The sequence below is a fragment of the Eurytemora carolleeae genome, unplaced genomic scaffold (genome assembly GCF_000591075.1).
Source record: "Eurytemora carolleeae unplaced genomic scaffold, Eaff_2.0 scaffold99, whole genome shotgun sequence".
Taxonomy (NCBI): domain Eukaryota; kingdom Metazoa; phylum Arthropoda; class Copepoda; order Calanoida; family Temoridae; genus Eurytemora; species Eurytemora carolleeae.
This window is the reverse complement of record NW_019396154.1, coordinates 17204-33825: the sequence shown is the minus strand read 5'-3', so window position 1 is coordinate 33825 and position 16622 is coordinate 17204. Positions and strand designations below refer to the sequence as shown.

Below are 16622 nucleotides of genomic sequence, written 5' to 3'. Positions count from 1 at the left end.
CCCCCCCTAGATTTATTTCTGTATACGCCCTTGCCAAGCTTACATTACATACAGAATAAAATATTTATAAAAAATATTCATGAAAACTTGAAAAACCAATGTGGAACCAACTTTTTTTAAGCCGCGTCTCAAATTTAAGCCGCGGCTCAAATTCTTTAAATTTGGCTACCGGACTTTATTAACTGGAATTTAACCCGACCGAGATCAATGTTTGCACCGTGGATAGATAATAAAACTTTACAAGTTTAGGACACTTTGAGATGTAAATTTGAATTCAAATTAGGCCAAGAAACAAATTAACAAACAAAAAGAGGACTGAATTGATATAAATGTTAGGTCTGGGTTGTGTTGGGATGTCAAGCTACCGCGGGAGGAGGAGGGCAGGGGGGGCGGGGCGTGTCAAGTGACCCACAAAAAGATGGTTTGTTTGTTGATTAGACGATATAAAGTTTTTTTGAGAAAAGATTATAAAAGGAACTTACAAATTGAGGATTAAGAACTTTCAGCTCTGATCTCAAGTCTCTAGTCTCGTCTTTCAATCTGAAATAAAGAAATGGATTTTTTATTATCTTAAATTGACCATTCATAGTTTTCTCAAAAAACCCAATTAATTTTGATTTATAATCTTTGAAGAAGTGAAATTGAGGGGGGTGGGGACGGGCAAATTTTAAAAAGACAAACCCCGTAGGTTTTCTTCCCCCTTTGATACTTTTCACCATCAAAAAAACATTTAGTTCCCCTAGAAATCAATTGTATTCAACAATTCAGCAAAAAACATTCCTGACGTGCTAATTTTATCTTTTTTTGGACAGTAGTCAGAAAAAATCAGTAAGAAACGTGTAAAATAAAACAGTGAACACAAAAGATAATTGGAAAACAGAAATAGATTTTTTTTTAACAATTTATGATCTATTCAAGTTTTTTTTCAAAGAAAAATTACCTTTGGACGGCATTCTTTAATGTTTCTTTTTCATCGAGCTCAGATTCAAGGAAAGCATTGCGCTCAATTGCCGCGTTCATTCTACCCTCGAAATCCTAAAAAATGCGCAAATGAATATTAGAGAATTTCAGATTCAAGGCACTATCGTAGTAATGTGAAGTGACACTTTTCTTGATGAGTTACACGATGGTATTATACCATTATCTAACACAGAGTAATTTTAAAGCTATATTCAATTTATCTAGATATAAGACAACACAAAACTGTCAACACAATCATTTGTTATTACTGGATTACTGGATTACTGGAATGTTTTTCGCCAGGAGATCACTTTTGTGACATTTTCAGCGAGTCAAAATATCTTTTGTTTCTACTTATAGCGAATTAGGTTAAACCAGGGATCTTAGCGCCCCTGACACCTTCACCAGGGATCTCGGCGCCCCTGACACCTATTACATTGAAAAAATATGTTTGTCATGCATATTCTTAAAACTTATCAATGAGGTGGCATTTTTAATAACTTTTGACAATCTGTTCCATCATTTATCTGCAGCAAAAATTCGCAAGTAGCTTTTGTATATAAATATATTCTCAGATAAAAACAAGGAATCTCCATCAATCTGCAAAGACTAAGGTGTTGAGGGTACCTTTGTGAATCAGGTCAGTAACTCTTTTATATAAATGGAGGGTCCAATTGTGAACTTTGATAGAATTCTGCATAAAACAATATTTTTGCTAAAAGCACGCAAGTTTTACCTCTAGTGACGCCAGGGTGCTCCGTTTAGCGCGCTCAAGGTCGTCATTCTGTTGTTCAAGCTCACGCACGTATTTAGCGAGCTTATCCTTGATCCCCTTAATCTCCGACAATTCAGTTTCCAACTCGTTTATCTGAAAAAAATCAGTCAGATTAATTAAGTTCCCCTGTTTCTTTGTATATTTGTATTCTAAATATGTACTTCCCACCAAATCAAAAGGTATTTAATTTATCATAATACATTTCGAGTCAGACCTTGCAGTTTGGTTCTCAATCTCATCCTAATACTATGAATGATCAATGCTCATTGATCATTATAAATGGATTTCCCGAGCACATTCCTTATAAGGCTACAATGGCCGACCAGAGGACTGTTTGCGTCATGATTATCTATCTATCAGATACGAATCGTACTTGAGACACCTAGCGGCCAAAGTTTGTCGTTCATACAAGGAACGTACTCTGTAAAATTATTTTTTTCTATAGTACATTGATCATAATGATTATCAGATTTAACAACCTAGTTCAATTCATTTCGAAATGTTGGATTGTGCTTTGCATTGCCATGATAGGCTTTAAAGGTTGGGAAGACCCGAATCGTAAAAGAAAAAAATTAAATTAAAATTAAAATTAAAATTAAAATTAAAATTAAAATTTAAAATTAAAATTAAAATTAAAATTAAAATTAAAATTAAAATCAAAATTAAAATTAAAATTAAAATTAAAATCAAAATTAAAATTAAAATTAAAATTAAAATCAAAATTAAAATTAAAATTAAAATTAAAATCAAAATTAAAATTAAAATTAAAATTAAAATTAAAATTAATATTAAAATCAAAATTAAAATTAAAAATCGGATACATCCTTTTCGTTCTAAGACTTGTGTATTTTTGTAAATATAACCCTTCTGTAATCTGTAACATTTGTTGAAATATCAAGCGAGATAATTCATGATCTTTAATGAATTTTAGGTTCAAAGCTTATCAATTTCATCACCAAAGTCCAAGAAAATATTATATAACAAAGCTTGTGATTGTTTTGTTATATCGTGATAGAAAATTAGAGACATTTTCGAATGAAGGCATAAGATAAAACCCTTTATTAAAAAAACTTTTAAAATAAAATTCAAATTATTTGTATTCAAAACCCTTGTTTCTTTACATCTCTAGATTTTAACTGATGCATATTATTGTTCGTCATACTCTTCAATTCCTGGTCAACAACAAAAACAAATCAAAAAGCGCAAAAAAATTATTTTTGAAAGAAAGAAGATTCTTAATCGGAGGTCCGTTTCCATTCGTTTCCTTTGATAAAAACAATTAAATCAAAATATATCTTTTTTTTAAGTGACATTCTTTAGTTGTTCAGTTTTTTGGCATGTAGGAGACAGTGAGTTATTTTAGAGAAAATCATCATTGTGAATAAACTATGGACTATGTTCTTTTTCTTTTTTTTCGCTTATTTTTATGCAAAACTTGATAATGTACCAATCAGTGATCAGATTTTTTTTTTGAAAAACTCTCGTTTTTAACAGTCCAAATTTGAGTTAAGAGTAATTTTTTTTTTGCAATTTTTGATTGATGGATCCGCATATTTTTTCGGATCCGGATCCAGGAATCCAAAATTTTGAGGATAAACGAATCTGGATCCTTAACACTGGAATTCTGGATGCATCTTGATGATCGCTTATTAATGAGGTAATTAACAAATATGATAGTAAAAATGTTTTTGTTTCCTTATTTTTCAACTCGACTTGTTCAAGCTGAGCTTCTAGTTCTGCCTCTAGTTCACGACTTCCTTCCTAAAAATACAGGAGTTGGTATTCTATATTAATATATTTTGTTAAAAAAATCAATTCCACAAATCTAAATTAAAATATCTACCCCCCCCCCACCAAAAAAAAAATAAAAGAGCAGGGGCTTTTTCTTTTAATTATTTGAGTTGAAATTGAAGACAATCCGAAGAAAGCTTCGCCGCAAAATTTCTTCTGGAATATTGGTAGCTTAAGACTTTCACTTCCTGTACATCCATGAAATCATCTCTGGATTGTTAGGCAGATTGACCCATCCAACAACTCAAAACAAAAACCCTCCAGACCTTGAGGGAAAAATCAAAAAAGTTTTCCGTCCAAATAAGAATTGCATAATTTTCTTCGACGAATAAAGCGATAAAAACCAGTATAACTTTTGGCTCTCCACAGTCCACACTCCACACAGACAATAAAAACAACATTTGAACTTTTTTGAGCATAGTTTGAAGTGGGGGGGAGGAGGGTGTATTTTTGATAAAAAAATACATCTTTGTTACAGAGCTGTGAAAAGTGCTACAATTGTCTGAATCTATATAAGATGTTGTATATTTTAAGGCCTTTTCCCATTTCTTACAACAGGCTGAGCCTGGCTCTTGTACCTGAAATTCGTCAAGTTCTTCTTTAGAATTTATTGCGGCATTTTTCCACTCTTGCGCTTTACCCTTCCAAAATGCAATTTCCTCGGTTGGGCTTGCAAACTCAGGCACGTCATCTTCCATAGCTTAACAAATATTTTTAAAGGGACTGTTGACAACATTTGTCGTGACCCTCTCTTTTAAAGAGTTCTATAACCGAGTTATCTCAAAAATAGACTAAAAAACTTAGCTAATATTGTTGGGCGTCGCATTTAATAAAAGTGTCTAGAGGATTTCTTGAGAGTAGATCAAAAAGAAAAGTGCCAAGATAACTTAATTTGTAAACTTCTCTGCGAAAGTAATGTTGTTAATGACCTTTTACCTACATTCAAAAAAAACAAAAATAATAATACAATGAAAACAGTATAAAAAAAAAACAAGAACAATGAAAGAGAACAACAACTACAAGAACAACAAGGACAACTAGAACAACAAGGACAAAGAACAACAAGGACAACAAGAAAAACAAGGACAAGGACAACAAGAACAACTAGAAAAACAAGGACAAGGACAACAAGGACAACTAGAACAACAAGAACAATACGAACAACAAGAAAAACAAGACAAGGACAACTAGAACAACAAGAACAACAAGAACAACAGGATCAACAAGAACAACAAGAACAACAAAAAAATCGAAACAAAAACAACTAGTAATAATAATACCTGAATTGGGTCAAATTCACTAATAATTGATAATATAAACTTTCTTATCTGAAAATAATAAGACATTAATTCGGTAATAAGCGCGACGAGCTACAGAAATTCTATTACGACTAAAACACGGCCGAATATCATTATGGCCGATTCTACAAGGTGACTGTATCGTCAAAGGATGAATAAATCGTCCAGCCGTTGCCGATTTAACCGGCCAGGCGAGCAGAGGAGACACACTTAGCAAAACTATTCACAGAGTCCCGACATCTGAAACAAAATAGGTCGTAGACATTTTTTTTCTAAAACTATACAATTTTTTAGGGAAAAACTTGCCAGTTTAAACCCCCCCCCCTCCCCTCCCCTCATAATCTTTGAAAAACTTTCTGCAAAATATATATTCCAGTTTCCATATATACTATCTAGTATCCACTCCTTTAATTTTCGAAAATGTCGCCACATTTCACAATTCTTTTACAAAACTTATTTTTCGCGATTGACTGGAAAACATTAAATCAGTAGGGAAATTCAAAATTCAAAATATGTTTTGATTGATGAAAGACCTTGAAATTCATACAATGAATTATACATATTATTGATAGTTAATATGTGAAATAGGTATACCTATTAAAACAATTTATGATTTATGCTTTTTCTAAAAACTAATCCAAAATAAATAGGAATTCAAAATAAAAGACGAATTAAGAAAATAGAGTAAAGGGACTGTTCAGTGTAATTTCAAGTGATCCTTCTTTAAAGGATGGCAATTGTCCCCAACGGCACCCTTAAAAGCTTTGTCTGATCAAGGTTGAATTAGATATCAGTTTTTATAATTTTATAAAAGTGACTATTTTTCAATTGTGGTTTCTCTACTTGCGCATTGCGCATTTCTACTGCGGGAAAACATATTGGTACTATCACGATTAAATACTATTATACCACATTCTTGTCGGATTTACTACGTAACCAAATCAGGAATAATTCTTGTTATTGTCACCCATTTTGTGTAATAATTATAATCATTCGTGTAAAGGTAGTATAATATTATTATGCATAGGAAGTAAGTGTAATAATAAAAATGATTGTTATAATATTGAAAGAAAAACCGTGGAATAATTTTGATAATTACACTTTCTTCCTACGCATAATATACTATTACACTTAGAAAAACGACATTATTATCAGATTATTATCAGATTAAGGTTTCAAGGGAATCGTTGTGAATCGAACATTGCATTATCTTATTAAGAGAATTCAAATAAAGCCTTTAGTCCCTTTCAAAGATGTTAAAGATTAATAAATAAGTTTATTTACGTATTGTTGAATAAAAAATATAGAATTTATAAACTGATGGCTGATGGACTTGTTAATTAATTTACGGGTTGATGGATTTATGAAATGATTGATTAATGAATTAATAAATAGATGGATAAATGAATTAATGAATTTATTGATTGATTAATTGATGGATTAGTTAATTAATGAATTAGTGAATTAATACAATTAAAGGCTGGTTAGATTGAATTATTAATGGATTATTAGATTAATGGATTCATGGATTAATGGATTCATTGATTAATGGATTCATGGATTCATGGATTAATGGATTGATGGATTAATTAATGAATTAATATATAGATGGATTAATGGATCAACGAATTAATGGAAATTGGGTTGATGGATTAATGGAAATTGTGATGACGGATTGATGGATCAATGGATTAATGGAAATGATGGTTAATAAAAAGTTGAATTTATACACAAATCAAATTATTGATAAGAAGAATGAGTGAATTGATGAATGAAGTAATGAATTATTAATATATCAATCAAACTAAAGATGAAATTACTAAATCAAGAATGAGCTATGGTCCTACAGCTACTGCTAAGGTATTTTTTTAAATAATAAAAATGTTAGAAACATACCTTAAAGATTTTCCAGAATTTGATGAATAACAATCCCTGACAGCGTCACTCTCATCCCTACAATATACACTCTTTCATTTCACGAACTATCTATTTCTCTTAGACCAGGGGCAAATGTTATCAATAATAATTTAAGATTGTTCTTTGAGTTCAAATGTCGATTTCTTGTCTTTTTTTTTTAGAACCTTTCTTTAAGTAAAATCATTCATTTTCCTCCATACTCTATCTATAAAGTGGTGGGCGATTATATCAAAACAACGAAGAAAAATTTGTCATTGTTGATTATCTTACCGAATTACCAGTTGACAAATAATTAAAGAGAAGCTATTTTAAATGGCAGCTTCTCTTGACTTCTATGCTTGTGCGTTACATGCTGTTAAAGAGTTTCATATGAATCAAAATTTTAATCGAAAGTTGTCTTTATTGTATTGATATAAACGCCCACTACTGTAGAAAATATATTTGTTGATTTCTCATTTTCAAAGTAACTCCCTTTAATTCTGTTTAAACTTGAAATCCAAGTATAACACTGAAAATATTGCATCTCATGTATCAGAAATTGATAGGATGCAGAGATAGGAAATTTATTCTTAATAAGTGAAAAACTGGATAAATCCGATTAAGCACAGATTTTTAAAAGAATTCAGTTAATTTGCAAAAGTCACCTTTTTGCATTATTCTACATTTTTTTTTTATTTAATGGTTAAAATTTTAAGTTAACTAACAAATTAATTGTAATTGATCTCATTGATTCATAACTTTTTTCTGATTCTTAAAAAGTATCATGATAGTTCAAAAAAACCTTTATATGATCAAGATCTTGATTTGTTGATTGACTAACATTACGTTTTAGTCACTTTTGATTTTCTAAGCTTCATTGATTGATTCAAATTTCATTCAAAATAGTTGATCTTGTATACTTAATTAATTTTACAACATTTCATTCAAACTAATTAATCTTGTAGAACTAGTTGGTTTCATTTAAAATAATTGATCTTGTATATTTAGTTGATTTCATTAAAACCAATTGATCTTGTGTATATAGTTGATTTCATTCAAACTAATTGATTTTATATAATTAGTTGATTTCATTCAAACTAATTGATCTTGTATATTTAGTTGATTTCATTAAAACTAATTGATCTAGTATATTTAGTTGATTTCATTCATACTGATTGATTTTGTATACTTAGATGATTTCAATTAAACTAATTGATCTTGCGTATTTAGTTGATTTCATTCAAAATAATTCAACTTGCATGCTTTGATGAATTCAATCAAACTAGTTGATTTTGAATATTTAGTTGATTTAATCGATTCATATTATTTAGCTGATTGATTAACATCTAATTCAAACTAATTGATTTTGATTATTTATTTAATCAAAATTTACTAAAATAATATTTTTCTATTTATTTGAAAGAAAAAAAAATAAACATTTAATAAGTCTGAATCTTGAAAAACAATGTTCAGACGATATTATTGTATTTTTTAACAGTTGGCTAATGAACTAATGAATGATATGGATGGACTAAGCCCAGGGCGTTAAGCTTGTGAATTCTAGTAAACCCAACCCTATACACTCTACACTACACTAACCTAACTAAATATAAAATAACAATCCTTCACCAGGGTTCAACAATTACATAACATAAAAAAATCATAATTTTAAAATCACATTTTTTTCATTTTACGACAATCCGGTTTTTGAGAAATATATTTTTTTTCAATGAGAAGGGGTTAAGTATTTTTTGCGTGCAAAATGATAAAACTAAAATCTTTTCTTAAAATTTAATGAAACACGTATGATGACTTGAGAGGCATTACTACAAAATATTCCCACAATGAAGTTTGGAGTACACGCCAATTAAACCATGTTCTAAAGGAAGGAGGGGGGGGGGGTCTTAAAAAAAGAAATCATAACTCTTAACCCTACTTTCAAATCAAATAAAATCAAATCAAATCAAATCATTAATAAGTAGAAAACCCTAATTGAAAATAACCCGTTCCAGAAAGAAAAATAAAAATCTCTCTTTCATCTTTGATGAGAGAAAAGTTTAATATGTAAATCGGACATGCCACTCTTTAAATAGAGGGACACTTGAACTTACGTTTAATAAAATTGTAAGAATTACTTCAATTACTAGTTACCTGCATACTCCTTGTACTCCTGATGTTGCAAACAGAGTTTCAACTTTCTTTAAACTTTTATTAAATTCATCATCCGTTAATTTAGCCATTGCAATATGCTCCTCCTGAACAAGAAATCATTAGATTTAATACAGACATTGAAAATTCTAAATAGAAATGATAATGTTGAAGAATCTTCATGGTTCAAGCAGAACATACAATACAGGAATAGGATGACAACACAATCCAATTGTAGTTTTAAGTTTTAATCTTAATATTAAGCAAATCAAAATTTCAATTCTAACATATGAAAAAACTCTTTTTCTGTCAGAGTGATAAATTATGGAACAGTTTGCCAGACTATATAAAGGAGTCTAGATCTTTAAACATGTTCAAGAACAGTTATGATGAACATGTTCAAGAACAGCTATGATGAACATGTTCAAGAACAGTTATGATGAAGATGTTACAGAACAGTTAAGACGAACATGTTAAAGAACAGTCATGATGAGCATGTTCAGGAGCAGTTGTGATGAACATGTTCAAGAGCTGTTATAATGAACATGTTCAAGAACAGTTATGATAAACATGTTCAAGAGCAGTTATGATGAACATGTTCAAGAACAGTTATAATGAACATGTTCAAGAACAGTTATGATGAACATGTTCAAGAACAGTTATGATGAACATGATCAAAAAAACAGTTATGAAGAACATGTTTAAGAACAGCTATGATGAACATGTTCAAGAACACTTATGATGAACATGTTCAAGACCATTTATGATAAACATGTTCAAGAAAAGTTATGATGAACATGCTCAAGAACAGTTATGATGAACATGTTCAAGAACAGTTATGAATAACAAGTTTAAGAACAGTCATGATAAACATGTTCAAGCGCATTCATGATGAACATGTTCAATAACATTAATTATGAACATGTTCAAGAACAATTATAATGAACATGTTCAAGAACAGTAATGATGAACATGTTCAAGAGCAGTTATGATGAAGATGTTCAAGAACAGTTATGATGAAGATGTTCAAGAACAGTTATGATGAACATGTTCAAGAGCAGTTATGATGAACATGTTCAAGAACAGTTGATGAAAATGTTCAAGAACAGTTATGATTAACATGTTCAAGAACAGTCATGATGAAGATGTTCAAGAACAGTTGTGATGCTAGTGTTTATTAAGACTAACGTTCAATAGGACTCAAGTCCTCAAATGTGATAAAAGTTTTCAGCTCAGGGTGATCAAGTTATTGGCCAAACAATCAATTAATTTCATAACCAATCAATTAATTTCATAACCAATCAGATTAACAATTAATCAGAATAAATTAACCTTCATCTATCAGTCCTCAATTCAGTCATCAAACCAAAGCACACACCAAAAATCCAGTATTTAATCAATCAATAAATCCACCCATTAACAATATTCAATTTATTCAACAATCTACCGATCAACGAAACAATCAATGCAACGATCGATCCACCAATCAATCAACCAACCAACCAACCAACCAACCAACCAACCAACCAACCAACCAACCAACCAACCAAATCAATCAATAACCCAACCTGTTGTTTAACCAGCCTCTGGTTCCAGTAGTCCTCTAGGTTCTTGAGCTCGACCTCCTTTTCCTGTTTCACCTTGAGGGCGGAGAGACTGGGCTCCTCAATATACTGAACATAAACATATATTTAAGACCTGCGAACTTTGGAATAAACAAGACAAGTTCACTTTGTTACCCCCCCCCCCTTCCCCCCCAAAGTGGTCCACTGAATAAAATTCCCAGATGTGCGACACATTTGTTATGAAGCATTAGGGTAAAACTAGATAAAATATGAAATTTTAGCATTTTAAATATTTCTAAAAAACTGGCTGAATTGAAAACCTGGATAATTGGTCTCTGCCACACATGATGCGGTATTTGTTCAGTAGATGGTTCAACTGGAGCCGGAGCAGGAGTAGGAATTGAAGAAGGTGGGGTTGGAGGAGTTTCCTTAGCTGGTTCAGGAGCAGGGGGTGGAGAAGGTGCAGAGGGGGGTGCAGCAGGTTCAGCTTTCACTTCTTTATTCTCTCCTGTTATTTCACCTGAAAATATTCAGTTGTGGAAGAAAATGATGGCTTAACGCACTCTGCACCAAAGAGTTGGTCTCACAACCCCTATCTTTAAACCTCTGCACCTCAATAGTCCATAATCCGTATCACCTTGAAACCTCTGCAGCCTGCCGCCCGGTAAGTTAATAACCTTGATAAACATACCTTAAGACCTATGTACCACAGAGGTGAGAATCTTTCTATCCCTAGCTTCAAGCTTCTGCACCACACAGTCCGAAATCTTGATACCTTTAAACCTTTACACTACGCCAGTCTTACTAACCGTACATTTAATCTTATCGTACGTACCTTATCTTTAAGCCTCTGCACCAAATAGTTCATAAGTATGATACACCAACCTTTCAGCCTCTTCATCACAGAGTTCAGAATCTTTATACCCCTTCCTTTAAGCCTCCGCATCAGAGTTCAGAATCTTAATAACCCTACCTATAGGCCTCTACACCACAGAGTTCAGAATCTTTATACCCCTACCTTTAAGCCTCCGCATTACAGAGTTCAGCATCTTTACACCCCTACCTTTAAGCCTCTGCACCACAGAGTTCAGAATCTTTATAATCCTACCTTTAAGCCTCCGCATCACAGAGTTCAGCATCTTTATACCCCTGCCTTTAAGCCACCGCATCACTTAAGAGTCTTTATAACCCTACCTTTAAGCCTCCGCATCACAGAGTTTAGCATCTTTATAACCCTACCTTTAAGCCTCCGCATACAGAGTTCAGCATCTTTATAACCCTACCTTTAAGCCTCCGCATCAAAGAGTTCAGCATCTTTATACCCCTACCTTTAAGCCTCCGCATCACAGAGTTCAGCATCTTTATACCCCTACCTTTAAGCCTCCGCATCACAGAGTTCAGAATCTTAATTACCCTACAAAGGCCTCCGCATCACAGAGTTCAGAATCTTTATTACCCTACCTTTAAGCCTACGCACCACAAAGTTCAGAATCTTACCTTTAAGCCTCTGCACTACAGAGTCAGAAATTTTTATAACCCCAGTGGCCTCATCGTTGACCACGGTGATGTTTCTGCTACTCTGGTTGGCTCCCATTTTAGAACCCTTTCAGACCATTCTGCTAATATCTGAAATTTTACAGAGGTGAACAATTATTTTCTTTTTAAGAAATAAACTAACTATTTTTACATAAATATATACAATATAATACATTTCAGATGAGTTATGTTCTGAGTGAATTTCCGTGAATATACTACATCTTGTACTACATGTTGTATTTGTTGTACTACATGTTGCATTTGTTGTACCATGAAACAAGCAATGGCATCTGTTTGACTAGTTCAAGGGATTATTTAGAAATCAGAAACTCTTCCTTTCCTTTCCCAGTCTCCATACCTGGTAGGTTCAGGCCCTTTAGGTCCCCCTACTTCCCCTAGAAAAAAATATCCTTAAAAAATTGCAGCAGATGTAAGAATAAAGCCTTAGGGTGCGTATTTTCTTTAAGAATCCTCCCTCCCGCCCCTTTAGATAATTCCTGTTTTAGGATTGACCCCTCCTGGAAATGGTTTAAGAGGTTCCTTCTCCTGTGCAGGATGAACAGTAGGTTGTTCATCTAGTTTACCAATAGGAGTCTTCTTTCTGAAAAAAGTTAAAGTCAGATATTTAAAGTGACAGTGAACGAAATTTGAAGGGACCCTTCATTGATAGAGCGGTATGCTTGATTGGCAACGTTCACCTTACAAGCTTAGTCTGATCATATATCAATTTGATCTCGATGTTTTTGTTTTTGAAAATTAATTATTTTGAATGGTTTTTTTCTTCTCTGTACAAAAATGTCTTGACGCATTTCTTGAATTGAAAACATTTTCAGAATTAAATTTATCAAATCTGTCTTTTTTCAATAATTTAGATTTGAGTTGAAAGTAAAACTTTTTTTTTGCAGTTTTTAGTTGATATTTTGACCCTTGAATCCGGATCCAAGAAGCCAAATCTTGCAGATCCAACAGATCCGGATTCTAACACTGCTTACATGGAATGAAAAAAATTAAGTTTAAATAAGATCGTTTAGCCTGGGAGTTTTTAGAATCAAAATCGCTAAAGTCAATTCCAAATTAAAACAAACCCATTCTATTTGTAAATCCATTAAAAAATTATAAGAAATTAAAAAAATGTTTGTGAAAACAACTGGGGACTAAAGTTTTAAAATTATAAAGGAAACATGGACTACAACCAATGAACCACAGATAAAAAGAACGATTTTAAGGGCTACTTCGGGTCTGTCCAAGAGAACGATTTTTGGACCCCCCTCTTCACGGCTTCAGCTACTTCCACTCGGGCATAACAGTATCATTGCACATGTCATGCTAACTCTGTGACCCATGTACTCCTAAGTGAGGCAGAGGGTTGCCGGGAGGGGTGGTTTCCTGGTAACATTTTGGATGTCATAATAGATAGATAGATAAATAAATACACGAATCTACAGTGAGCCACATTAAAATGCTACAGGACAGGGCGGGGTGAACCATTTTATTTATACAGGAGGAAATTTAAAGACGATCTTTTAGTATTTAAAAAAAATTCTGTGATTAAAACAAAATACCTGAGTTTTTCTGCGTGTAATTCTGCTTTTGACGGGGTAGAATTAGATGATGGGGGATCATGCTAAACAATGTTTAAGGTTAAGGGTAAAAGAAATGAAAAATGACTTTAAAGGAACGTAAGCGTAATAACAAGTGGCCTCTTTATTAAGATGGTAATGCCCGATTCAAAATATAATCGTTAATTGGGAAGATATCTTCGTTTTCCTAGGTTTAAAAGGGTTTAATTCCTATATGTGTTCCTGCAGTAGAAATGCGCAAGTCACTTTTGTAGAGAAACCACAATTCATTTCAGAAAATTATAAACATTGTTAATTAATTCACACTTCATCAGACAAAGATTTTAAGGGTACCACTGTAAATCAGACATTGCCATCTTTAAATAGAGGGTCGTTTAAAATTACGCTTTCTGTCCCATAACCCGGAAAAAATTGCCTACTTTTGATATTCATCAACTACTAAATCACTTATTCCTCAATTAGCCATTCAATATACAAATTCAGCTTTAAAAACATTAGAATTTGCCCTGGACAGTGGAAAAATGGGATTGTCAAAATGTTGGGCAAAAAAATAAATACTGAAGAGGAATTTGAATAATCCGTGTCCGAATTTAATGAATATGAGTCGCAGCTAAAATCTACCATAAACCGGTTTCAATTGAGCACCGGCTTAATACAATTTTAAGCCGCGGCTCAAATTCATAAAATTCGGCCTCCGGTCTGCTCCAGATGAAGATCAATGCTTGACATGAGGCCGAATTTAAAGAATTTGAGCCGCTCCTTAAATTTTAACCGCAGCTCAAATAATATGATTGGTTCCACTTAAAATTGTATTAAATTTTTCATGATTTATGCCGGCTCTCAATTGAAACCGGTTTATGGGGGATTAGAGACGCTGCTTTTATTCATTTAATTCGGACACTGGTACTCCTGGTACATTCTCGGGATCAATCTTAGAGAACGATTTCTGGACCCCCCACACCCCCCCCCCCCCATCAATTTTGTACAAGACCAATATCGAAAATTTATTAACAAAATTAAAATTTATTTATGTATTATTTCAGGGTTAGGTTAGGCTAAGACGATATCTGGGTCGAGTGCTGCGACTAGGACAGAAAAGGGAGCCGGGCGCTGCACCCATATAACAAATTATATTCATACACATTATTTTTTGAAGGAAAGGGGGGCGTGGGGAAGGGTCCAGCAATCGTTCTTGATCAGTCCCTTTGAAAGGAATCTGAAATATGATTGAAAAAGTGTGAATCACTATAAATTACGTTTACAGACGAGTTTGACAGTTAATTTACGGTCTTTTTTATTCAATTTCAGAAACGTTACTAATACTGAAAACCACAGATTAATAAGATATCATTTTTCGACATTGTTATCTTTTAATTGTAATCTTGTCATTGCAAATTTTCTCACAAGAGGGGGGGGGGNCCCCCCCCCTATTCAATATTTAGAGATACAACATGATTCACCTTTACAACTCTTGAAGCATAAAAAGTTCTTGAAACAATTGAATAATTTAATTTAGCCAAAGATGATCTTACTCCTGGCAACATTTTTAGTCTGAAAATAATAAAGTTTAACTTAACAAAAATTTCGGAAATAGAAAATACCTTCCTGTGTTTTATAGGAAAATAATTTATGATTTCGAATTTCTATATGAAAAAGTACCACATGGGAATTATTCATAATCTTAATTAAAATCTAGAAATTTTGGTATATTCCTAGTATACGATTTTTGGTTTTGCTGAAAATTAATGGTCATGTACAAAATTGATAGGAGGGGGGAGGAATGGGGGCAGGGGGGGTCCAAAAATCGTATACTAGGACAGACCCGAAATTTTTTTTAATTTGTTTCTCCTTGAACTTTTTCCAGTGAAATTTAAAACTAGTTTGGTTTGGTTTTCGTAAGCAGACGAATAAAGATGGCGAATTAAACACAGGCAACAAATGTCGTCTTTTATATCAAAATATCTTGAAAATATTTTAATAATACAGGCTGTCCTAATAAACATGGGAATGAAATTGAAATGACGTCTTCTGTGTCGTCTTTGTTTCAAGCGGGATTATTTCGTATTTATGATTTTGTAGTGTCACAGCTGGCTAAAAAATTTATCACCGAAAACTAATAGTCTCGGGATTTCCAAAATTAGGTCTACATTTTCACCTTCAAAATTGACGGAGATATTGGGAAATTTGTCCAAATTCTAGTTAATTATAAATCAACAAAACTATTTAAATGTCTGATATCTTCCTCAATTGTAAAGATACAAAGAAGGTTATACCATCATTTTAGAGAGCTTATTTAGATCTTGATTTGATGCACTTTATGTCATTATCAATTATCGAAAATCAAAGACAATATTCAAGACGTCTCTCAATTCCCATGTTTATTGGGACAAACTGTATGAAACTGTCTCTATATACGACTTCCAACTACGAGGGAGGGAAGGCAATTGGCCTACCGTGCACAGCTATCGAAGCTCATTTTACCTATTTGCGGTACTTCCCGTGTCCATAGGGCTTCCGATCCTCCCCCAAACAAGGGGGGGGGAGTGCAAAAGTCCTCAAATTAGTATTTACCGCCACCAAAACGTGTTTTCAGTTTTGCGGTATGCCCGCTTTTCAATTGGTAATTCTCCACCACCTTAATATATTGGTAATCACCATAAAATCTTGTTTTCCGAGATTTTAATTTCATGCATTTTTATTTTTATTTATAAAACATTTGGGGATGTGAAAATTAAATTTAGGTAAAAATTAAAAATATTTTGTGGCATATTCTAAAGAAACAATTGGGTTACAAATGTTGAATAAAGGGGCAATTTTAAGTCTGGTGGAGCAATTTGGATAAGAATGTGTGTGTGTAATTCAAAAATCCAAGTATAGCATTGGTAATTTAAGCATTTTGCAAACATGGAGAAGTTGACCGACCGTAAATGACAATTAATAAGCAAATACATTGAAGAATATTTTCCCTTTGTTGGAAAATTAAGAATTTAAAAATTCTGAATGTTTAGTAGACCCTGTCACTGGAATTTGAGAATTTGAATTCAGGAGAAGTCCCAGAGGGAGGACGTGGAGG

At 32.7% G+C, this 16622-nt stretch overlaps 3 protein-coding genes across 4 annotated transcripts in view; all 3 read right to left on the bottom strand.

Annotated features, from left to right (window-relative positions):
- LOC111696637 (nuclear distribution protein nudE homolog 1) overlaps positions 1 to 4225 on the bottom strand; it is a 9278-nt gene extending 5053 nt beyond the window's left edge. Inside the window, exons 1-6 of the mRNA XM_023466312.1 lie at positions 4105 to 4225; positions 3431 to 3496; positions 2843 to 2907; positions 1697 to 1895; positions 941 to 1035; positions 483 to 540 (exon numbers count right to left, since the gene is read on the bottom strand). Of these exons, the coding sequence (XP_023322080.1) occupies positions 483 to 540; positions 941 to 1035; positions 1697 to 1895; positions 2843 to 2907; positions 3431 to 3496; positions 4105 to 4224 (603 nt within the window). The 5' untranslated portion in view covers position 4225. The remainder of the gene's footprint in view (positions 1 to 482; positions 541 to 940; positions 1036 to 1696; positions 1896 to 2842; positions 2908 to 3430; positions 3497 to 4104) is intronic.
- A 630-nt stretch (positions 4226 to 4855) lies between these two features.
- LOC111696651 (MICOS complex subunit mic25-a) lies at positions 4856 to 12059 on the bottom strand. Of its 2 annotated transcripts, none has more exons than XM_023466327.1 (6): positions 11931 to 12059; positions 10754 to 10953; positions 10437 to 10541; positions 8872 to 8975; positions 6721 to 6777; positions 4856 to 5064 (listed from the first exon to the last, which is right to left on the bottom strand). In XM_023466327.1, exons 1-6 carry the CDS (start codon positions 12025 to 12027, stop codon positions 5004 to 5006), a joined length of 624 nt encoding a protein of 207 aa, XP_023322095.1. In that variant the 5' UTR covers positions 12028 to 12059; the 3' UTR covers positions 4856 to 5003. The 2 variants fall into 2 exon arrangements, with proteins under 2 accessions (XP_023322095.1, XP_023322094.1); XM_023466326.1 differs by lacking the exon at positions 11931 to 12059 and adding an exon at positions 11497 to 11587.
- On the bottom strand, positions 12060 to 15099 carry LOC111696653 (succinate dehydrogenase assembly factor 4, mitochondrial). Its single transcript, XM_023466328.1, has 4 exons — positions 15010 to 15099; positions 13532 to 13593; positions 12467 to 12570; positions 12060 to 12364 (listed from the first exon to the last, which is right to left on the bottom strand). The coding sequence occupies exons 1-4, from the start codon at positions 15091 to 15093 to the stop codon at positions 12285 to 12287; spliced, it is 330 nt and encodes a 109-aa protein (XP_023322096.1). The 5' UTR covers positions 15094 to 15099; the 3' UTR covers positions 12060 to 12284.
- Positions 15100 to 16622: the final 1523 nt, after the last annotated feature.